The sequence below is a fragment of the Dermacentor albipictus genome, chromosome 1, assembly GCF_038994185.2.
Source record: "Dermacentor albipictus isolate Rhodes 1998 colony chromosome 1, USDA_Dalb.pri_finalv2, whole genome shotgun sequence".
Taxonomy (NCBI): Eukaryota; Metazoa; Arthropoda; class Arachnida; order Ixodida; family Ixodidae; genus Dermacentor; species Dermacentor albipictus.
In genome coordinates this window covers 389,726,784-389,750,725 of record NC_091821.1, presented here as the reverse complement: position 1 = coordinate 389,750,725, position 23,942 = coordinate 389,726,784, and the positions used below count along the sequence as shown (strand labels likewise).

Below are 23,942 nucleotides of genomic sequence, written 5' to 3'. Positions count from 1 at the left end.
TTTGTTAAGTCAAATTTAGAAATGCGCCAGTGGCAATATAAGAGTACGTTATAACACACCGGGATTGCTTGGTCGTGATTGAGTCGGCTTTGCGCTGCTAAGCACGACCTCGCGGTATCAAATCCCGGGTGCAGCGGCCGCATTTCGATGGGAATAAAGTGCAAGATCACCCGCTTACCGTGCATCTGGTGCACGTTAACGAAACCCGGATCGTCCAAATTAATCCGGAGACCCCCCCTGTCACGTGCCTCATAATCGGATCATTATTCTGGCACGTACAACTATAGTATAGTACAACCATGGAATTTAATTAATTTTAAAATTACGATTTAATGAGGAATGCCGGAAGCAACTGCATAAGCAGAGGTTTCTCGGGATATAGCTTAATCTTCTCTCATGGACACCTAATATTGATCAGCCTAATGACTGATTTTGCTCCTTTCATTGAATGCTTGCCTAAGGCTGCTTTGACCCGTCGTGGTTGCTCAGTGGCTATGGTGTTGGGCTGCTGAGCACGAGGTCGCGGGATCGAATCCCGGCCACGGCGGCCGCATTTCGATGGGGGCGAAATGCGAAAACACCCGTGTGCTTAGATTTAGGTGCACGTTAAAGAACCCCGGGTGGTCAAAATTTCCGGAGTCCTCCACTACGGCGTGCCTCTTAATCAGAAAGTGGTTTTGGCACGTAAAACCCCAAATATTATTATTAAGGCTGCTTGCCTGCTTTATTTATTGCTACTAAAATTATTTTCTTATATCTTATTCTGATCTATACTATATTCAGATTGTTCGTATGATTTATAACAACAAAGGACAACTGGCACAGAATTCCCGTCTTACGAAAATACCTACTGCGTACCTTCGAAGAACACAACAGTACTCCTAAAGGATTACCTTCTCAACAACTTTCAATGTTTCTCTGTTCTAGTTTCAATGTTATAACTAACAATGGGCGTTAGCTGTGAAAATGCTTCCTGCCTAGTGCAAACATTTACACTCTGCTGGGCTGGCAGTAGCATACCTGCGCCATATGCTGTAGAAACATTGCAAAAGGAAGATTTACAATTGCCTCGTCTCTACACATCGTTCGACGCAATAAATCAGCCAATTGTCAACAGTCAGAAAACGAAACTCGCCGCTGAACATCTGACAACGGTGTGGGCTAGTTTAGAGGGTCTCTGTCATTCTAATTAAAATATTACGCTCTGACATTGTCCTCAGATTCACTGCTACTAGGAGGATTTAAATCTACATGTGAAGGCGCAGAAGTACCGCGAGGACGATGCTGGTGCGTGATTCAGAGTAGCGACCATGGTGTACGTTATTCGTTTTCCTCTTTTTCTGAATAAGGCCTCTCAAAATTTTTAATGCCCAAGTTGCCTAATGCTTTTTTTATTGCTTTCTTTTTAGTCCGTTTTGTCTTTTGTTTTGTGGACTTTGCATTACCTCCAGTGGGGCTAATTCCCCTGGCGGGTACTAGGCATGTTCTGAGGCAACAACAACAGCTTAGCTACCGAATTGCTTGCCTTATTCGTGGTCACTGGGGCCCAGGGAGCTAAAGCTCCCGGTCCCAACGTGGGAGTAGGCCGCTCTATGGGGCCTTGCGCCCCGTAGCTCGCAGGACCTTTTAGTGAAGTTATTCCAGTCATCCATCTCTGCGCGCTCGGTAAATATTGCGTCTATACGAGAAAAAAAGAAAGAAAGAAAGAGCAACCACTTTCGAGACTGCATTCTAGATGGTGCAGCAAGTTCATCACAATCTCAAGAACCTTGAAAATGGACACGGTGCTTGTGAGTCACTCGTGACCAACCTTCAACTACCACGGTAAACGGTTAAGACAGATAGAATACGGGTAATTAAAGTGGATTGCAAGCTGCATTTCTTTTTAACGCTTCTAAGGCGCGCTTGTTTTGATGCTCCCGACGAGTAGTGAGAAAATCGCGAACAAACAAGGGGAAATGTGTGGGGTATCACGATGTCTAACTTTTAAATTTTCTTCAATATTGACTTTTCATTACGAAAACAAAAAAATATTCAGCATCAATACCCAAATATTTTAAAGCGAAGCTTTCTTGCCGACTTCTAGGCAGCTTTTCGAACGTGTCTCAACTTCTAACAACAAACACGCATAACGGTATGGTAGCGCCATCTATGAATGGTGCAGCGAAGCAGTGCTTTGAGAGAGTACGATTTCGAGCCCTCCTTTCAAGTATTGACCTCGAGCTCCACCACTAGAAAAGCTGGCGCCACCGTCGGCGTGACGTGCTAGGAGGGATCACGTGGACATAGCGGCCGCGTCGGCTGCTTCGGGCGCGCCGAAGCGAGCTGAAAACGAGCTTAAATTCCCTCGTACGCTGCGGTTTTCATTTAGTGGCGAAATTTTCACGCTTCGAGTGTCTCCTTTACAACGCTTGAAAGCACTGCAATTGGTAGTGGCTGCCTTTGAAGGCGCGCGACATGGTAGGCTACTGCTCGGTGCCGCAGGGCCGGACGCACGTAACGGAGGCCGGTGTCAGCCTTATTCGCACGTAGCCGCAGGACAAGAAGCTGTGTGAAGCTTGGCTCGCGAAACATAAAACCGGTAAACAGTCATCGGCTACAACTCGGGTATGCAGCAAGCACAGACGCAAGGAAGATTTCTGCTACGGCGCCCGGTCTGCGATGTTCTGGAAACGTACACTGAGACGCTCGCCCGAGTCCGCTGCCCGACTAATGTCATGACGGTTTAGTCTATGAACTTGTCGATACTATAGATACTGGCAAGTTCAGTGGAGTGGAAAGGCAGCGGTAAGAAGCACATTTAAAGAAAGCATGGCATATGGTCATGTTTGTGTTATGAATTAATGCACTGGATTACAAAAAAGGAGCAGCGAGAAATTGCACGCTGAGAACGCCGATAAACATACAGTGCGACGCAACTCGAGAAATAGTATTGAAAGGTCAAAGAATTTAGAAGAAAAAAAGATTGAATCGTCGCGACGGCACATCACAGTCCCGTAGGCGTCGAAGTCTCTACAATGAAATTATTTTTGAACAGCTCTGATAGCGCCCACGCAACAATGGTTGCTTGTATACTGTCAAATGCTCATATTCTGCGGCCTTAAGCTCATGGCACGGTGCGAAAACGCGCGCGCGCACAAAGCGAAACAGTGCGCGGACAAGCATGCAGACGCGCAGTCGGTCGCTGCGAATCTGCGCGATCGCTGCATTCAGGCTTCATTCTATTACGCTCCGTTTAGTTATACAAACACTATAAGAACATATTTCACATAGTTTGCTCTCAGCGTTTACCTACCTTTCACGCAAGAAGCCGGTTCGGGAGACTCCATCGCGGCGACCGCGCGCAGTGGCGTTCACTGTACGTATTCGGTAAAGAGATAGCGGCTGTAAACGATTGTGTGCTTTCAGTTTGCCCAAGATTATTATTTAGACAGTAAGAAACTTCTCTTGTTTCGAAAGTACTTACAGAAATGTCCGGGAGAGCTCGCGCGTGGTGTTTTCAGTGAGCGCTGACAGCAAAACCTATGAGGAGCGCGCCACGTGATCCCTCATACTACGCCAGCGAGGCGCTTCCGATAGAGGGCGACTCCGTAACTCCTCGCCGCCAATAGAGTTTCATAAAATAAGTGCTAGTAGGAACAGTGGTGCTAGTGTCTATGGGAGCTACAAGCATAGCTCCCATTAGCCCCGAGAACGAACACGAGCGGCGCTGCGAGCGCCGCTCGCGTGACGTCAGGGCACGGACTCGCGCCTGTCGTCTGCTACAGTTCGGGCGTTGTCCGGGCGCTTTCTGCGGTGTTTTCGTTTGTTCACCCTCATTCTCTCTGCTTGTATACTTATGGTGGTCGTCTCAAATATATTTTTACGACGTCTTCCTTTGCGAACATTTATTCAAAGAGCTAATTTCTTAGACAACAATGCAGCTCTCGAAGGCAACGCTACAGTGCCAGCCGAAGCGACGCAGACCAGCCCACTGCGGATTTTTCATACGCGCATAGACAATCGCAAAAGCATAGCCTATAGGAATCCAGTTATGATACCATACCTGCCGCGCTGCAACAAGTATGTCACAAAGTTGGCTATATATGACTTCTACAGCAGTCACGTTGATTTTATTCCGCTAAAACAGGTTTGCTCACGACGAGTAGTTCAAGGTATAATATCGAATTTTTGCATTTCCTCACAGAAACGCTCGGCAGTAGCACGGGGACTTAACTAATACTGGAGCTTAGATTCTACACGCCTCACTTGCTTCTTTACCTGCTTGTCAACATTAGGCGGTTCTTCACGTGTTTATTTTTTTTAGGCGGCGGAAACTTGAAGTAAAGTTAATGAAGGCTTACAGCTATTTACAGAGTACAATTAGGAATGTACCAATATATATTCCCTTTTCCGTGCTACACGTTCAACTCACCTCTATAGAGAGCGTTTGTTAATGATTAATAATGTATGTTATGTTCCTCTTTTTTTGTCTATGTTACCTAGTGTATATCATTTATTCATTTCAATGCCGCAGTGTGTTTTGCATTGTTATTGTGGAAATATTTTACTGTTCTTCCATATATTGTATAACTGCAATGTTTTATGGCCACTATATAAATGTAATTTATATGGCGTTTGATGTGTTACCCCATGCAGCCATATTGTACCTAAGGGGGTGAGGTTACCTCAAGCCGCGTCTATGCGGCTTTTTTCCCTCATCCACCTCCATTTACCACTCCTCTGCACATGTGTGTGTGTAAATGGAAATTAATAAATCAAATCAAATCAAACTCACTTGAGAAATTTACTGGTGCTTGTTGCTTGAGGAATATACATGACGAATCTGTTTGGCGAACTGACACAGGCTGCTCGGCCCAATTTTTTTAGTGAAGCATGCCTGCTGGACCGCATAGCTGCAGCCAGAAAGACGTCGAAGCGTCAATGACTAGTAGTATGGGACATATTCAAGATATCGAAATTCCCCCGGTGGAGGGTCAGAAATCAAGTGAAAGTATATGCAAGGCTTGTGGTGCTTTCTTTATGAATGTTTGCGGCTGGATTGGAGCAAACTTAATTTAGCCTTAATTTATGTACCGACGAAGCGAATTGTTATCCATTTGTATAATTAAATAACGCTGGATCGAGACATCGTGAGACAGAAGGTGCTTGAATTTTCCTTTTTTAGGCAATCTAAGCTGCGGTGTAGTAGCTCGAGAATACTTTAGCCATTCCAGTTGGCGCTGTGAAAAATGCTTTATGGTTTTAATTCGAAGTTGTAGTGAACTGATGGGTTTCGCGAACATAGCGTGCCTCGCCATACGGACAGTCGATTGCTACCGTTACGTGATCAGGGGTGTGCCATATTGTCGATAAAGGCTACTGAGGGCCACTATGAAACATTTCGTCACTTTCAATTGAGTGGCTCTCGATCTTAACAACGAAACTTTTCTCTCAGGTGATTGCTACTATGGTGTTTGTGAATTAACTATGTAAATACTCTACGTGACGCGCCGTCGTGTTAGCAGCCATGAGCAATTCGTTTTTTGGAGGCCTGTTTCAGAGGGTGATGAAAGTAGCAGCAAACTTTTTCATAAGAAATGCGCGCCTAACTATTTTTTTACGCAACAATGAATGGCCATATTTGAATAGAACAACACACCAGAGTAATAGGAATCGTGATGACAGCTTCGCTGGGCAGTGTCTTTCTAACATCGGATAACATGTTGACGCCAATTACCAAATTTTTCTTCCACGTAAAATGCAATGCCTCTCATAGCTAAATACTAAAAGAATGTTAAGTGTTTAGCGAAGCATCATACACAACTTCGCGCGTTGAATTTGCAGATATTCTTTTTTTAGTCAAAATTTACCGATAGACACGGCGCATATATGCATTGCAAAACCGAGTAGACCCCTTTAACGCTACTTAGCTTGCGATATCCAAGCAGCAAAGTTTCTCGACTCACACGCCTTTGAAGAGGAAACTGTGGTTAAGGTATGGCAGCTGAAAGAAGCCGACGTATTCTTCAATACGTAAGGCTCGAGCCACCCATACCCCAAGCATACACGAAGGGAACGAGCGCGCGCGGCAGCCGAGCGAGCCGGAGCGAGCGGCGTCCTGGCCGTGACGTCACTCGTGAGAGGGCGCCACTCCTAATTCTCGGGGCTAATAGACGATTTGTAATAGGGCTATGATTACTCCAGGTTTCAAAGCTTTAGTTTCTTGCTGGCGCAGTAATATTTCCGTATTGTTCCTGCAAATCGATAGGCGTGGCTTTGCCCAAAAGCAGCACACTGAAAGAACACTGCAGGCTCTGCAGCCATCGTGGGAATTACGGTTAGTCACGGAGGAAGGAAACTAAGGAGAGGCCCTGACGTCACTCTTTGTGAAGCTAAAGGGAAGCCGGAAGTTGGCGTTGCTCAAGGCCATGGCGGAAGGAGACTGAGGAGAGGCCCTACCCTCTCCGCGCGCTGGGAGAAAAGTGTGGAGGAAATGACGTAGTAGGTTCTCCTTTGTTTTGCTGTTTTTTATTTCTTCGCTGTAGTGGCCCCGCCTTTTGGGCCACAATGGCGGCTTTGTTATTGTTCTGTGCGCTCACACGTCTTGCTCCGTAGGTATAGTGCCCAGAATACCGTAGGTTTCGTACCATGGCAAAGGCGCCATGCGGGCAGGTTTGCGTTCGTCTCCGTGTTTTGTTGCGCTGCATTATCTGGACCGTGCTCTACAGGATGTAGGCGACATTCTTCTATGCTCGTTATTGCGTATATTTGCCGCATATTTTCGAATGTTCAATACTTTTACTACCTCATCAGCCTGCACGATTTGTAATAGGGCTATGATTACTCCAGGTTTCAAAGCTTTAGTTTCTTGCTGGCGCAGTAATATTTCTGTATTCTTCCTGCAAATCGATAGGTGTGGCTTTGCCCAAAAGCAGCACACTGAAAGAACACTGGGAACTATCAGTTCTTAACATGTCATAACATCGCATTGCTTTGATGATTTGGGTATTTTTATTTGGTCATTCAACAAAACTCAAGCTCGGGAGTATATGATGAAAAAAGTTCACTTCGTGGCCGCTAATAGTTCGTAGCAAAAGGCGCATACACGCAACATATATAGATATCTATATGCATACTTACATAACATATACAACAACGTACATGGCTTTTTTGCGACCTCGTACACTTCGTGAGTCAAGATCTGGCGCGAGATCTGCACATGCAGATCTTCTGCCATGCACTCTTGGGCAGGCACCAAGTCCACTCGCTGTATCTGTCCAACCTTTGCACGAAATCCACTCGAGGTGGCGACCCATTCGACGCAATAGATGTCGAAGCATTAGGAAGGCTTCCGTACACTTCGAAGTGTGCAAGTGGTATCGTGCGTAAGAGTACATGAAGCGTGGCGTGCACAAAGGGCTGGTCACTGGAATTGCGGTTCGCGATTAGAAAGGCCTTCTGCACACGGTCTAGTCGCCAGACGAGGCACTGCCCTGGAAAGTGGAACTCGGCAAGGACATTCATGTAGGCGACGGCATAATGGGCGAATTCTAGCGCCACGGTGGGATCACGCATTTGACTGCGAGTGCCACGACATGCGCAGAACTGCGGAGGTATAGACGCATCGACGCAGGTCCTGTTGGCGGGAATGTTAGCAAATAGGTTGAGACCATGACGCGTGGGATTCACCGAGAACGATGGCAAGGTCGACAGGCTCAGAAGCGTCGCGTGCAGATCATAGGCGGTAATAAGGCGACGTTGGTTTGTTTCTAGACTCGCAGCCACATCGGGGTGTTCCCGGAGGAAGCGCTTCGGGAGAGCTAGAAAGCAAAATGGCGTCTTATCTTCGTGCCTTCCGAGCTCGCTGCGGCGTGTAGATCCATAGCGAGCGCCGTGATCGCTCAGAAAGAGCACGACAGTGTTGTCAAGAACGCCTCTGTTTGAAAGGCCCTTGAAGAACTCGAAGAGTGGCTCATCTAGGATCGCTATTCCTTTGATGTGATTGTGGGTCACGTCCGACAGCCAGACATAGGAGAAGGTTCTCGAGTTGTCATTCAGCTTCAGAACGTCGCCAAGATACTTAATAAGCACTTTGGTCTTAAGACGGGAACCCATACAGAAGCGCTCGATTCCACCTTTTTCATCCATTAGGCGTAGAATAGAGACTGGGTAGTAGTCGGTTGGCGTTACTTTAAACCCTGTCTGGTTGGGATAAGTGAACAGGCCGTAGTGAGGCATTTCTTCCAAGAACAGCGTCGTGTAACCAATCGCCTGGTACACATTCCACAGAAGGGGCACCTCGTTGGAGTTGCTTCGCTTCAACATTTCCTCCACTTCGCTAGCCGCGAATCCAGAGAGGAGGGAGATCTGGTTCGGAAAGGAACTGTCACCGACCTTGTTGAAAGCGAGGAACTCGAAAGCCCCCATTTCTTCCGTTAGGAAGAGTCTCGTCTGTGCCATGCGGCGCCTGAAGTTGAGGCTCGAAGTGGAATCGATGCCCAAAATGAGAATGTTCATTTGAGCTGCGATTGCTTCAAATGAAGAGGAGGACGCGGCTCTTTCTCGCCCTTGAGGGACAAGAAAATATTCCACAAAAAGCACAGACTTTCCCACCTCACAAGTCACTTGAACGTATTCCTCGTGTAATGGCCGCCCGAAAACCAGGCGCCTGCGCGGGCTGAGGGCAGGGCTGGTGTCCGGAACGAGGCAGCTCGTGTTACGCACCACTTCTCGATAAAAGCAGCGCAAGTCCTTGGCCGAGACATTGTAACCTTCACGAAGGCGATTGTCTTGAAGGATTAGCCTGTTCTCGTCTTGCTTTATGACAGTCGGTTTTCTTGCGAGGCACATGGATTCGTACTCGGCGTCGGTTATCTCAGAGCCATCGCCGATGATCGAGCGTTTAAGGTCGTACATAGGAAGCACGCACCCTGGAAGTTCGAAGAAACCATCGGCCAGAATTTCTTCTTCGTCTTCGGCTTTTATCTTCTCGAGGATGCACTTGAGCGTTCTGAATGAGCACAAAACACAGAGAGATAATACAACGCAGCGAGTGAACGATGAGCATGAAGTTAAACGTCGCTTACAGCGAAATGTTAGCATAGTTTTCACGGCCTCACCTAACTAGGTTCCAGTGCAAAGCCTTACTGGCACAAGCTTGCTTACTTGCTTGCTCCTCACTTGTGGCGCTTACCCACTAGGGTTATTAATTAAGAATTAAGCCGGCGTTTAAAGGTTAAACGTTAAAGGGAAGAGAAGAGAGAACAACCTAAACGGAATATTAAATTATGGTGAAGTACATATACTTCAATTAACATGAACGTTCATGTTAATTAAGAAATAGATTTACGTGGCAGATATAAAAATAATAAAAATTGTAATCATATATAAACAGCAAATTTTATGTTCTTTTTTGGGTGGTATTAAAATAATCTCGAAGACACAATCAGCCATTTAATCATCTATCCATTTATTGATTTCGAGAATGAACATGGTAGCCGTCTTGTGTCACATAGATAGCCGCAAATGGCCACACAGATGCTCCTGTGGCTAAAGTCCAAAGAAGAAGCCCCGAAGGAGAGGATATTTTGAGTAGTTAAAGAAATACCCAATTTTCGGAATGAGAATTCTCATTTCTTCCTTTGATTTCTAAATCGACGGCATGCTATTTGAATGCGATCAATGTTTTCGGTTTCCTGAGGCAGGACACAAAAGGGACGGTGCAGACCAGGCCTGAACAGGTAAAGATTTAAAGGTGGGATGCAGTATCGTAATTTTGTTATGGATATTTCTAATGTACGTGTGATACACCATTTATTGTCCCATGAAAATGGCACGTGACTTAATTCCGACGTTTGGGTTTTCAGTTTTGAAGAATCTTGGAAAAGTGAAAATTTTCTAAACCTAGCCGCAGTGACATAATCCGAAGTAGGCATAACGGACATAACTGGCCCATCTTAGAGACGTCCGCGCAAGTGTTTCTGCTGTTTCATTTAAATATATACCACGATGGCTTGGAACCCATACCAACCACACCAGGCTTAAGTTTAAGGTGAATAATGATTTAAATGTATTGGCTACAGCGAGTGGCATAGCCAGAAATTTCGTTCGGGGTTGGGGGGGGGGGGGGGAGGCGTGGCAGGGGCTCACGTTGCAGCTCGGCCTCGTCCTTCGTGGTGATCGGTGCTCGATGATAGACTTCACCACGGGTAAAATAGTGCCGCAGCTAAAGGAGTGAGCGCTCTCACCCGACCGAGTTGCGGGGCGCGTCTTTAGCCGAACGTCAAGTACTTACACACGGCATCTCAATGAGGAGCACATGGCGTCGCGCGAGACCTCCGGGGCGTCGTAAGGTTTAGGCCCCGATTGTGATACCTTCCTTATCTTAGCGAGGAAGTTTATATTGCTGTGAGGCCGTCTTACGTCAATTCTGAAAGCTTTCTTACTGACGCACCAGTGGTGGAGGCTTCGTTGGTGCACCTCTACCGCAGGGCGGCTCGGAACCTACCTTCCTGCTCTGGTTCCTGATTTTTTAAAAGCGAGACTTGTTTTTTTTTTTCGAACCTCGCCGGGTTTTTGCGACTGTGGGTGCTGCTGCGAGGCTGTTCTCTATAGCCGAACAGGCTAACCAATCACACCGGAAGACGCGCGCCGCTAGGTTCCTTACACCGCAACCAGATGATGAACGCCTCCAAGCATCCGCTGCAGCGGCGGCGGCGGTCGTGCGAGAGAAAGAATAAAAGAGAACCAGAAAAATATGAGTGCCCTTCCGCTCTGTGAAGGATGAACAGCGAAGCTGTGTATGTGGGCCCCTTAATGGCGAACTGCACCTCCGCTGCAGGTCAGCCCGGCATTGCACTGTCTTCGGGATAGGTCCATGTATGGGTAGGGCTTATCGCCTGCTTGACCTCCGCCGTGGTTCAGGCCGGTATTGTACTATCTCCACGATCAGGCCAGGTATGGGGAGTTTTCCGCTAACGACACGAAAGTTTCCTTAAAGGGTAGAGGTATACAGCTTCGCTGTAAAAAGGGGCTCGTCTCGCGTTTGACGGCTTGCTCGACTGGCTGTTTGCCGCGCCATCTGCTTTGTCAGTGGGCGCGCTGATTGCCAAGAGGGACGTGAACTTGCTTGCCGCTCTAACCATAGGGAGCAAGGAAACTCGTCTTCCGACTTTTTGTGCACTCACACACTGCTTTGCTGTACGTAGATTCCAACTCGTTGGATCTGCTGCTTTTTTGCTGAACGAGGGCTTCGAGGGCGCTCTTCCGGAATTGCAAAAATTTTTGTGTAGCCCCTATTGCGCAACAGGAAGCTGGATCAGATAAATTTTCCGGCTAGTCTACAATTTTCTCATTAGCGCATTTGCTAGGAAAATAATACATGAGAGGTTCACTAATTAATAAGTAATTATGTAATTAGATGGACTTGCTCCTATCGGCGGCAGACATCGTTACCTTGGTTCTGTCCCGCTACATGGCTTGCACATCTTAACATTTTGGCACAAGTTACGCGGAACACATTGTAAGGTCGCTCTGATTGTTCGTGTTCTTAAGTGTCACGAATCGGCCTCGTGCTTTGTGTATAGAGAGGGGGTTCACTTCCCCCCATGTCAGCGGGGCGACAGTTGCTGTGTTATGTGGGGTCACAGGCAACACGCGGGGTTAGGTGACGCGTCGCGGCAGGCGCCAGGCGGGCGAGTGCCGATTCCGGGAAGTCGGTATAGTGCGCACGATGTTGACAGTCCGCCGACGGTCACACAGACCAGCCTTGAAACGGACCGCTGTACAAGGTATTGTGGGTCTGGCGCCCCAGTGCCTGACTAATTGGAGGCGCCGCCGAGGTTAAGAAGGACTTAGCAACTCTGACCCCGTGCCGCATGCAGTGAGCATGGACCTAATCTGCTACGCGTCCGGAACGTAATCGCCAGCCTTGTTGTTGGGCGCGACTGCCTGTGTGGTGTCGAAGGCCAGCTTACCGTGCACGCTGTAGGAATGCGGTGCACGCGTAAAGAGTGCATTCGGATGACGGCGTCTTGGAAACACGCACTCGGAGAACTTTGTCTTGTAGACAATAAGTTTGAAGGACAAGGAGGGCCATCCGGCTCCCACACGGCCAAACTTTGAGTACAGCGGCACTTCGTGGTGTCGATGCCTCTGCTTCCGAGATATTTGCGGCCTAGACGCCGTTGGGATTTGAAATGGTCTAGCGATAACTTGTTCGGGCCTGGCGTGTTTTGCTGAGCCCGTCACTAACTACGGAGAAATGAGAGGGCAACGGAGTTTTGGCGAAGAAGGAAAAGAGCTTTGTTTTCCAATATGTTTATTTTTAAGAGTAAGCCCATCCCTGTGGGTTGCGGCTTAACAAACGGTTAACTCTGATTGGCAACTGAACCTGTGGGACGGGCCAACGGCCCTACCGCCTTTTTTTCTTTGTATATTTTGGGCTATAAAAATCGGGACGACATGCTGTCCCTCAGACTTGGCTGAAATCAGGATTGCTGATAGATCAGTGAGCCTCCGTACTATGTACGTTAAAACGAGTCTGGGCTCTAACAGTCATTGAGACAGTAGAAGAGTGAGACTTTGTTTCTCAATTGTTCAAGTTTGTAATGTATTTGTTTTACCTGCCATGTATATAGAAAAGTTTGCCTATAAATATTTCTTGTACATCTGACCTCATCGTTTCCTGCCTGCGTTTGATCAACAACTGCCGATCATCGTCCGATAAGCTTCAAGTTCCAACGGTGAAGCGAGGACGGAGACGAACGAAACTTTACTCACATGTTATATATATATATATATATATATATATATATATATATATATATATATATATATATATATATATATATATATATATATATATATATATATATATATAATGCCATGCAAACCACGGCAATGCGGATTGGGCTTGGTCCGCGGATCCCCCTCATTAATCAGCGCTAGAACCCCAGGTGTCCATGAGTGGGGCCCAGACCGACTTTAACTTATTGAGGCCTCCCTTCCTACGAAAGGCGCCCGCGCTCACAAAAAAAGACACGTGCACATACAAGAACGCATAGTTGGACGTGTTCAACCGTCATTTACATTGATCATACAAATAAGAAAATATACATTGTTTACGCAGCGCCAAACAGCGAAAATTTGCAACAGATCGAGAAATATAATTTATTACAAAGAAAATGGCGATATAATGACGACAGATATTAAAGTTCAGTTTTCTTATGCGGCATTTCACAATAGAAAGCTCTGTTGTTGTGCCTATCTAAAATTATTTTGGATATGAACCAGGGCCAGCTGCCCGCTGTGATCTGTGCAATGGCTCGGGTTATCAGTAAATTACTTCCATGTCATGAAGCTTCAATCAGTGCGACATTTTACCTTCTTGAATAAAAACACAAGTTTTAATTAGAATTGCACGTATTTATTTCTACGCTTTCGTCTTTGACAAGGAGATGGTGTCTTAACGCAGTCGACATCCATCGAAGAATGCTTCTTGAGTAGCCACAGTGTTTACGACGTCTGAATTCTTGTTCTCTCGAATGGTCAATAAGCAGACTGCCCAGGCAATTCGGTAATGGTTTAAATACCTTCGAAACGTAAAATTCATTGTGCTAATTCCGCTTCCCATAACTGGAACTAAATTCTTTACATATTGCAAGAAATTTCAATAACCAGCGATATATTTGTCCGGGGAAAGAAATTGTGCAACTATCTTACTAAAGGAGGGCATCACGCCGGAACTCGGAGCACCTATAGACCTTCCTATCCGTTTCCAGCCACGCCGTCGAAACTAGCCGAGTCAGGTGGCTGAAACGTCGTCGAAATGTTCAGCAACTCCGGCTTGCACATGCAGACTTTTTGCCAGGCGTTTTTGGGCAAACACGTAGTCTCCTTGCTGTACTTGTCCAACCTCAGAACGAAGTCCACGTGCTTGTCCTCTGAAGAGGCGTTGCGGAGCGTCCCGTACACTTCGAAGTGCGCCGTCGGCGTTACAGTCAGCTGCACGCGGAGCAGGAGCTTGCCGGCGACGCGGCCACCGAGAGCGGACGCCTCGTCCACGCTCTCGAGGTACCACTCGACGCACTTGCCCGGAAAGTGGAGCGTCGCCAGCGCGTTGATGTAGGAAACGGCGTAACGGGAGAACGACAGCATGATTCCTGGGTCCAGGGTCTCACCCGCGGTATCCGTGCAAGCGCAAAACTCGGTAGCTATGAAAGCGTCCGCGCACGTCCTTTGCGGTGGTATTGCAGTGAACAGGTTAAGGCCCTTGTTTGTTGGCTCCGGGTTGAACGCGGGCAGCTTGGATAAGCTGAGCAGCGTAGCGTGAAGGTCGTAGGGAGTGACCAGACGCCGCTGGTTGACTTCCAACTGAACTACCGCTTCCGGATACTCTTCGAGAAAGCGCCTGGGTAGTATAATAAAACAGAAGGGGGTCTTGTCTTCGTGTCGACCAATCTCGGACATTCTGTACGGACCAATGCGGTTTCCGTGGTCGCTGAGAAAAAGAACTGCGGTATTTTCGAAGAGGCCAGCGTCTGAAAGTTCCCTGAAAAATTCTTCGAGCGGTTGGTCTATGATCTCGATTCCTTTCAGGCTATTGTGGGTTACGTCGGAAAGCCAGACGTACGAGAACATGCTGCGGTCGATGTTCATCTTCAACACATCGGCCAGGTATCTGATCAGGACTTTCGTCTTCAAGCGGGAACCCACGCAAAAACGGTCGCTGCCGCCTCTCTCGTCCATCATTCGCAAGACAGGTTCAGGGTAGTAATCTGTTGGTGGTCGGATAAATCCTAAGTAATTTGGGAAGGTGAAGAGACCATAATACGGCATTTCTTCGAGGAACAGCGTTGTGTAACCCTCACCCTTAAACGTATTCCACAGGAGAGGAAACGAATCAAAGCTGCAGCGTTTGAACAAGCTATCGACGTCGGGACCAGCGAATCCTGAGAGAAGCGGAAGCTGGTTGGGAAACGAGTTGTCGCCGACTTTGTTTAAGCCAAGCAGTTCGAAAGCATTTAGTTCTTCAGTGATGAACTTGCGGGTCTTCTTCATGAGGCGGTTGAAGTTTATCCTGGAGGTTGAGTCTATCCCGAGGAGTAGCACACTCATTTGGCGGGTATTTGGAGCCCCGTCCGCCTGCGGTTCGTCAGCATCCTGCATTGCTTGCTTCGGCTGAGGAATTAGAAAGTATTCGGTGAAAAGCAGCTTCCCGCTATCTTCGCACGACACTTGCACGTACTCTGCGTCAATCGGTTCACCGAAAGGCAACGATCGGACTGCGCCCAGAACAGGTTTTATGTCCGGTATACTAGCGTTTTCATCTCTGGACACTACGCGGTAGTGACACTTAATACTTTGTACTGTAGCGTTGTAAGCTAGAAGAAGGCCGTTTGAGTCCAAGCTGAACTTGCCCCCTTCCTGCAAGATCACCGTGCGGTTGCGGGCTGAGCACATCTCCTCGTACGTGGCGTCGGTGGCACTCACTGTCTCCCATTGATATGAGACCGACCAATGGTAAGGGTTGTAGAGCGGGAACGAGCAGCCGGGTGTCTGGAATAGGTAGCCAACGGAAAGTACAGTCATACTCGCTAGAGTGGGCATGAACTTCACGAACCACAAGTCGAAGACAACCAGCAGAAAGAAAGTAGACCAAATAAGCAGCAGTGTAGCTCGAGAAACCAGCCTTCGGCACATTCGACACATCACTACCTTCTTAACTTCGTCTTCTTTTGCTTCGTTTCCATTGCAAACCTTGGCTAATTCCCTCGCATGGGTACCTGCCAGATGTTGAAATTGACAATAACGACAACAAGGTGCGACTAATGAGGCTGGTACGGCAGGCACGGCACTGTTCTAATATAGCAGAATAGGTGAGGCAACGGCGATCATTGCCCTTGTCACATAGAGCTGATCGTTCTTGCTCTCTGTTTTTCAATACGTGAGCTTTCCTTGCTAAATTCTTGTACCCATACAATAACAGTTACGTGACAAGTTTTTTAGAGGATTCTTTAGGTGGTTAAAGGTGAGCTTTCCCTGTTGAATTCTTGTAATTATAATAACGGTTATGTGACAAGGTTTTTAAAGGACTCTCTATATGTGGTTAGAAGTGAGACCATCTCTACTGCTGCTTAGTGGCGCACTGAGAACAAGTTTTGCATGATACTTTTTTTTGCTCTATCAGCTAGCTCTTGATTAAGTAATGGAACAATGCCTCAACTGTTGGAGTGCTTAAAAATAATCATTTAGACAGACAGAAGGTTTTTAAGTGTGCAAATTCTTCGAACTCTTCTTTTGATTGCGAAACTTGCATCCTTGCTTTCTGCTTATTATTCTCTCGTTAATGAGTTTATGAGGGCTCTTCATGCTGTTCAGTAATGTATCTATTGTTGTTATTTGCACTACGCAGCAATTGTTCTACTCTGGTTGTCGTACGACTCGTATATTCAATTTTTTTAAATTTTTCGGAAGCATTTCTTGTAGCCAAACGGCAACATTTTTTGTTTCGTTGTGAATATGTCATCCTTTTAGGGGTCAGCGGTCGCGGAATTAACATTACTAATACTCGTACTTAACGTGTGCCTATATATAGAGAAAGTCTGATACTACGATCTCTATAGTATACATTGTGGCAAGGCGGTGCGAAGAGGTAGCTGTCGTAGCCACAGTCCATTAAGGCGGGCCAGCCATGCTGCAGCGGCATCTCGGGAGCAGCCGATAAGTCGAGCGCACTGGCGTGTTCTATCCTCACGCTGCCTGCACGTGAGCCCATCTTCTTCTTCGCCTGCTTTGGAGGTTATAGTCACGCCGTTACAACATGTTATATTACTTTCAGGATGAGGAAGCGTTTTTCACGGATATTTTATAACTACTTGGAACGAACTACATTGACCTGCAGTAGTGTTTTGGATAAATATCGGGAAGTTTCAGGTTTCTAACTAACCTTACTTTAGTACAGTTTGTTTGCATTTCTCGCATCAGCCGTCTGGCACTGATGTCGACCAATCGCCCTAGCTAAGTGCGATCCGCCTGGTCAGCATCGCTGCCACCTAATGAATGGCCTCTAGACGTATTTTTTCGCAGTGGCGTCAGCAATATTTCTGTTATGCTCATGCCGACCAATGGAGGTTCCTTTAGACTCGCGAACTCACAAGCTGTTTAGAAGGAACTTAACACCATGTCCAACCACATTAAGGCGATCGTTCAGACGGGTAGGTCTAGTGTTTAGGTCATCAGACCAGACATGTGTGGAAGATCCACTGAAACGTACAGCTACAGTCGTCGCTACCTAGCGTCACACCTAAAATGCTTAGCGACGAAGTAGACGCGGTTTCTACATCTATACAGACCATCCAATGGGCACTACTCCGCCAGCCCTCTCATTACTCTCAAACCCATTCCTTTAGCTTCATAGATATGCAACTTGATGCTCTTGCTTCCGAAGCGCGTGGGATCCCCAATTTCTGCGATCAATAGGACAAAATGAATATACAGTTCTCCATCGCCTACGATTGAATAAAGTGTCCTTAAGGTGGTAGTCGACTCGACTATGTGTTGAACACCACTGGGTAATTAAAAGTATGACAGTGGAACTCTCGCTCAGTATTCTCAGCTTCAATAGTTTTGTTTTCACAATCTAGTCAACTAAATACAGATGTTTTACTTTTGCAAGAAACTTGGCTCTCACTAGCGAAAAAAATTAATTTGGAAGGCTTTCGATCTTTCCGATGAGATCAACATTCGCGAGGTGGTGGATTGGTGATATTTGTTTCAAGTAAAGCTTGTCATAGGAAAAAAAAATATATTGTCAAATGATGGACCCTGACTACTAAAGTCTGGTATATTAGATTTCTGTCTCCAATGGTATCATCCGTTTTCAATTATCGATGCTTATTTTCCCATCGGTGTGCAAATAAGTGCGCGTTGACTAATAGGGCTGTGGCTGCTTGTACAAATATTGCCTGCAGAGGATTTAAATTCGTATCACGCGTCGCAGACGCTAAAAACCGAATTGTGCGGTAAGCTACTATGAAAGAGGACTATTGATAGTCGATCTTTCATCTCAGAACATAGGACATGTAACATTCGCTAAAGGTCAGTTTAAAATTAAATAATGGCGTTTTACGTGCCAAATTCACGATCTGATTAGGAGGCACGCACTAAAGGACAAATTCACTCGGTGTTACATTTAATATTTCGTAGCGCTGGCCTCAATGTGTCGTCGTTGTTTGCGGTTGACACAGCAATCAAAAGCGACCACCTTCCTGGATCATTCGAAATAATGTGTCCAATAAAATCTTGAAAATGGCAACCACGCATATTTGTGAGCCACAATAAATTTCCGACTCACTTGCATTCAGCCGTTTCGAAACTCGCCAATCCCAGTGGCAAGCAAATCACTACAATGATTTGTTCGGCTCTAGAGGGTTTCCGGAAGCAAAGTGAATTTGCCATGGCATAAGATAAAAGCACCAGTTTTGTTGGTGGAATGATGAGTGTACGCCTGATTATAGAAAAAGAAAAGCCGCTTGGAAAATGCTTCTTCGTAATCAATGCCCGAGAAATTAGAAAAAAAATTATTAATTTGTGGGAGGCGGCACGAAGAGGTAGCCGCTACCCAGGCAGCACAAAACAGATACATAACGTTTTTATAGCGTTTATGCGAGACGATACAAAGAGTTTAAAGAAGACACGAGCAAGACAACGTTGTTGAAACGTCGTATATGTCTGCTATTGTCCGGCTTAACTTTTTTCAGACGATCTAGAACAGCTCTTCAAAACGTAGTGGAAAGGCTGGTCTTGAAATAGGATTAGAAAAGACACAAATAGTACCTTTGCCAGGGCTCTTCGTATATTATTTCTAAACGCTTTTAAGACATTATCAAAAAGCTGGTCTAGCAGTAGTCTTGAAAGGTTTACGATAGTCTGAAGCTTGTTTTCGCGGTTTCCAAATGAGTCGAAGCGTCAGCGTCTAGTGCTACTGAGCTCCTGGCGCAATGCCAAGTACTGTTGCCAATAGGGGCCGACGCATCCTCGACCAAGTCACTTGAAAAGAAACATGTCCACGAAAATGAATGCGCAGGGCCAACTTTGGTCTGCAGCGACGATGTTTACAACCAAAATGGGCATGACATCCTGCTAAGAAATGGGCACGTCTTGACAATCGGCCAGGCCAGGGCTTTTGTGACAAGAGCGCCTGAAATGAACTTATCACAAAGCAACACTTCATTGCAAATATAACACTTATGCAAGGTCTGAGCAAAATATATGAGAAATGCAAGGTAAATCGAAATAAGAGCACATCAAGAATGTCTAGAGCTCTCAGAAACAATTCTGAATAAGCTAGAAATTCATCAACAATGACTAGAACATGCATAAACGAAATTCATAAGTACAGATACAATGACGAACAGCAACACCGCTAAGTGTGCTAAAGTTCCTTATTTTGCACAGCAAAGGGCACATGCTATCAGATGAACAGACTAGAGTAATTTAGAAATTCATATCACAGCAACTCCAAGAAGCAGAATAAAAATACGACATTGAATCGCACGGTAGCTGTCTGCAAGCAATGTTATCAATAATCTAGAAGCTTGAAAAGAGCACAATAAGAAATAAGGACACATGCCATTAAAAGTCAATCCTCTGATAAAAATCTAACAGCGGGAACATGTCAAAATTGAAAATGTTGCCTGTGCTATACATCAAATGTAGTAATGGTGAGAGGATTAAAATAACCAAAAAGCTAAAAGACAACAACAATCAAGTCAAAGACAGTATAGAATACTCAAACAAGGAAATCTGTGTAAAAAGTGAGCACCCTTGTAATGCAGAGTACGATGAGATAGGGTAACGCTACATAACTAAAACAATATTAGTACACTAGTACACGAGAAATAAATGTGCAAGCCTCAATATTAGAAATTTGTGTACACCTGGGAATTAACTGGAATGCACAGGAAGCTGCGTTTCAGTAACCAACGGGCAATGGTCATAATAAACACGATTCGGTTTATATAAACAGCATTGTACAAAGGGCACATATGTACCAGTCTTGCAAAAACAGGCATAAGGTTGTAATGAATCATTCGCAAACCCATGAATGCATTAGCATGCTTTGCACACATCTACAGTCTCCTAAAGTAAAGAAAAAGGAAATTGGCTTGCCATGCCGGCCCTGCGAAAGTGGATGTCCAGCGAAGCAGTTTAACACCACCGCTACAACTGCTGCGAGGGTGTGCAATGCTTTACTGCTTTAGAGGGATGGTAATTTTGACAGCACGCCGCCGCCCGCAGCGGTGCTGCAACAACACTGAAATCAGGTGCTAGGCTGGTTATTCCATATACGAAAGGCTAGGGGCGTCACTTCCCACGTCACAAGCTGCCATCGCCGCGGCAGCTTGCGCAGCAGTAATCGCTACCGGGAAAAGTATGCGGATACTGCTACGTGCTTCGCATTCTTACCAGGCCCACCTTATCAGTTATGTGGCTCGGAAGCTTGTTTTGAGCTTGTTCTTTATTGAGGGGTACGCTGTTCAGTATGCGGTATCCCTGATTCCAAAGAATGTATGCACTGTGCGCTTTTGGTGAAGCCTCTGCCTTACACGGGTACGAGCCATTGCCTCTGGCCCTCCACTGCTGCCGCAATTGGCACACATGTTTGGTAACGGACACGGCCACAGTAATGCCGACCAATTAAATGCTAACAGCTTTGCTGTAAAAAGCACTCTGACTGACAAAAAGCTTTCACACATGTAGCCCCAAGCAAATCATTTAACAGTTCACCCCAGCCCCCCTTTCACATCCATGATATCGGGCACACAGTCCAGGCAGAGTTCGATTGATGAACAGCTTGGGAGCACCCTACTTTGTATTCTACCGTTCCGCTGGCAATGGCACTGACGTACATGTTGGTACTTGAAATGTTTTGAATGTAAACACACTTGCTGCCCTCGACAGGTATGCCCAGATATTTGCACTGGAGCCCCATTTCGTCGAAGTGGACACGAAAGTTGGCACTACGCTGGTAGTTGACATGTTTTGAATCCAGATGCAGTGGCTTCACCACAACGACTTGCCCCATACCATCTCTGACACATGTATGCGCTCACTCTTCACTTGGTAGCACTGAACTTTAAGTGTTCCCTCTCGGTGTGCTTGCCAGATAAACGGGCAGGCCTCACACTCAAATTTGTGCCGCTTGTTATAGACATATCGCAGCACACTTAAGCTACAATGTGCAAGATATGCTAAAATTTATGACTTATGAAAGGGGCATGAGCACAAAATATGCAACTACAACACTGTATCCAGATCATAAAAATAAACATAACTAATGCTGACTATAAAAATGTATTGCGGAAATTATTTCGAATAGGCTGTTCAATGAAATGGGCACACAATATGCAGATTCCACATTAAGTATAGTAAGCAGTTCAACTGTGTAATGACAATGTAAACGGCCTTCACTCACCCTCCCTGTGCTAGAAATCTGATTGCTTGCATTTCTTAAACGATTTGGAGGATGTCCTTTAAAGCGGAGGAGGGGAGATGCCCCAATGTATATCAACATATTCTCCCGCCCGTTGACCAGGGGCCACTATGTTGATGCCAATAGACTGAATGAGAACGTTCAGTTGGCATATTGCAATAGAGCAAGAATTAAGCACATAGTGCCTTTAAAAGCACAGTTTTTTATCACAGTTTATGCCACCTGTCCCCTGCTTACTACCATTCAAAACAACACGCTAAGTTACCAAGCATTAGTTCGATATTGCGGCATTTATTGGCACTCTGTCACCTTGTCATCACATTTTCTATTGAAACCTTCAGGTAGGGGCCAATATATGTAATTAAACATGCGCAAATAAATTCCCCGATGACATGGCTAAAATTGCTGTGCAAATAACCCATATTACATGGACTCTAAGCAGCAAATGCTATGTTCTTTTACCCGTCAACTTACATAATGAGCGGAGATGCCTAAATGCCTAAATAGAGGTTTCTCTTGCTTAACGTATGCTTGGAAACTTTGTTGCATAAGGGACAAGAACAGTGGATGCCGTGTTGCTTGAAGTACACGAATAGCGCACAAATAAAAAAAAAAACAAACCACGCGAGTGCTTCCGAAACTCCATGCGTACACATGGCACACGCACGAACTCGGTAGGCAGCCGACTAAGTGCCGCCAAGGCCGCGCAGAGTAGAAACCGTCACCAGTCACAAACAGCAAAAAATAGTGACTATCTGGACTAACAGGATATTTTACGCCAAGGGGATTCACGACTCACGAATGCAATATCCATTAGTGAGTTACATAGAGTATATGCGGTATCCGATCGCGAACTACAAAAACTATAACAAGAACAAAGCTGGAAGCAGCGCAATATATTGCTAGCATTCGAGGCTCCGAAAAAAATTTAATTCGGCCGTCTCATATTGGACACAAAGTTCCTCTTAAGATCATGAAATACCAGTCAAGTGGGATAAAAGGGGCCAAAACACAATCGAAGAAGCTGAATCGCAAGCGATAACAGCACGGTGTGGTTCACGCAATTAGCCCCGAGAATTAGGAGTGGCGCCCTCTCGCGAGTGACGTCACGGCCAGGACGCCGCTCGCTCCGGCTCGCTCGGCTGCCGCGCGCGCTCGTTCCCTTCGTGTATGCTTGGGGCATGGGCGGCTCGAGCCGTACGTATTGAAGAATACGTCGGCTTCTTTCAGCTGCCATACCTTAACCACAGTTTCTTCTTCAAAAGCGTGTGAGTCGAGAAACTTTGCGGCTTGGATATCGCAAGCTAAGTAGCGTTAAAGGGTCTACTAGGTTTTGCAATGCATATATGCGCCGTGTCTATCGGTAAATTTTGACTAAAAAAAGAATATCTGCAAATTCAACGCGCGAAGTTGTGTATGATGCTTCGCTAAACATTTAACATTCCTTTAGTATTTAGCTGTGAGAGGCATTGCATTTTACGTGGAAGAAAAATTTGGTAATTGGCGTCAACATGTTATCTGATTTTAGAAAGACACTGCCCAGCGAAGCTCTCATCATGATTCCTATTACTCTGGTGTGTTGTTCTATTCAAATATGGCCATTCATTAATGCGCAAAAAAATAGTTAGGCGCGAATTTCTTATGAAAAAGTTTGCTGCTACTTTCATCCCCCTCTGAAACAGGCCTCCAAAAAAACGAATTGCTCATGGCTGCTAACACGACGGCGCGTCATGTAGAGTATTTACATAGTTAATTGCAGTTATACAATATATGAAAGGACAGTGAAATATTTCCACAATAACAATGCAAAACACACTGCGGCATTGAAATAAATAAATGATATACACTTGGTAACATAGACAAAAAAGAGGAACATAGCATACATTATTAATCATTAACAAACGCGCTCTAAAGAGGTGAGTTGAACGTGTAGCACGGAAAAGGGAATATATATTGGTGCATTCCTATTTGTACTCTGTAAATAGCCGTAAGCCTTCATTAACTTTACTTCAAATTTCCGCCGCTTAAAAAAATAAACACGTGAAGAACCGCCTAATGTTGACAAGCAGTTAAAGAAGCAAGTGAGGCGTGTAGAATCTAAGCTCCAGTATTATTAAGTCCCCGTGCTACTGCCGAGCGTTTCTGTGAGGAAATGCAAAAATTCGATATTGTACCATGAACTATTCGTCGTCAGCAAACCTGTTTTAGCGGCATAAAATCAACGTAACTGCTGTAGAACTCATATATAGCCAGCTTTCTGAAATACTTGTTGCACCGCGGGAGGTATGGTATCATAACTGGATTCCTATAGGCTATGCTTTTGCGATTGTCTATCCGCGTATGAAAAACCCACGATGGGGTGGTCTGCGTCGCTTCGGCTGGCACTGTAGCGTTGCCTTCGAGAGCTGCATTGTTGTCTAAGAAATTAGCTCTTTGAATAAATGTTCGCAAAGGAAGACGTCGT

At 45.8% G+C, this 23,942-nt stretch overlaps 3 protein-coding genes across 9 annotated transcripts in view; 1 reads left to right on the top strand and 2 right to left on the bottom strand.

The window, feature by feature from the left end:
* The window catches only part of LOC135914055 (ornithine decarboxylase-like), a 111,994-nt gene that overhangs the window by 43,602 nt on the left and 44,450 nt on the right, over positions 1-23,942 (top strand). The window lies entirely within an intron of this gene.
* LOC135913412 (uncharacterized) lies at positions 6,981-9,142 on the bottom strand. Its single transcript, XM_070532017.1, has 2 exons — positions 9,102-9,142; positions 6,981-8,992 (listed from the first exon to the last, which is right to left on the bottom strand). The coding sequence occupies exon 2, from the start codon at positions 8,896-8,898 to the stop codon at positions 7,177-7,179; it is 1,722 nt and encodes a 573-aa protein (XP_070388118.1). The 5' UTR covers positions 8,899-8,992; positions 9,102-9,142; the 3' UTR covers positions 6,981-7,176.
* Positions 13,203-23,942, bottom strand: part of LOC135914046 (uncharacterized) — a 73,417-nt gene continuing 62,677 nt past the window's right edge. Inside the window, exon 3 of the mRNA XM_065446786.2 lies at positions 13,203-15,540. Coding sequence (XP_065302858.2) covers positions 13,750-15,540 — 1,791 coding nt within the window. The 3' untranslated portion in view covers positions 13,203-13,749. The remainder of the gene's footprint in view (positions 15,541-23,942) is intronic.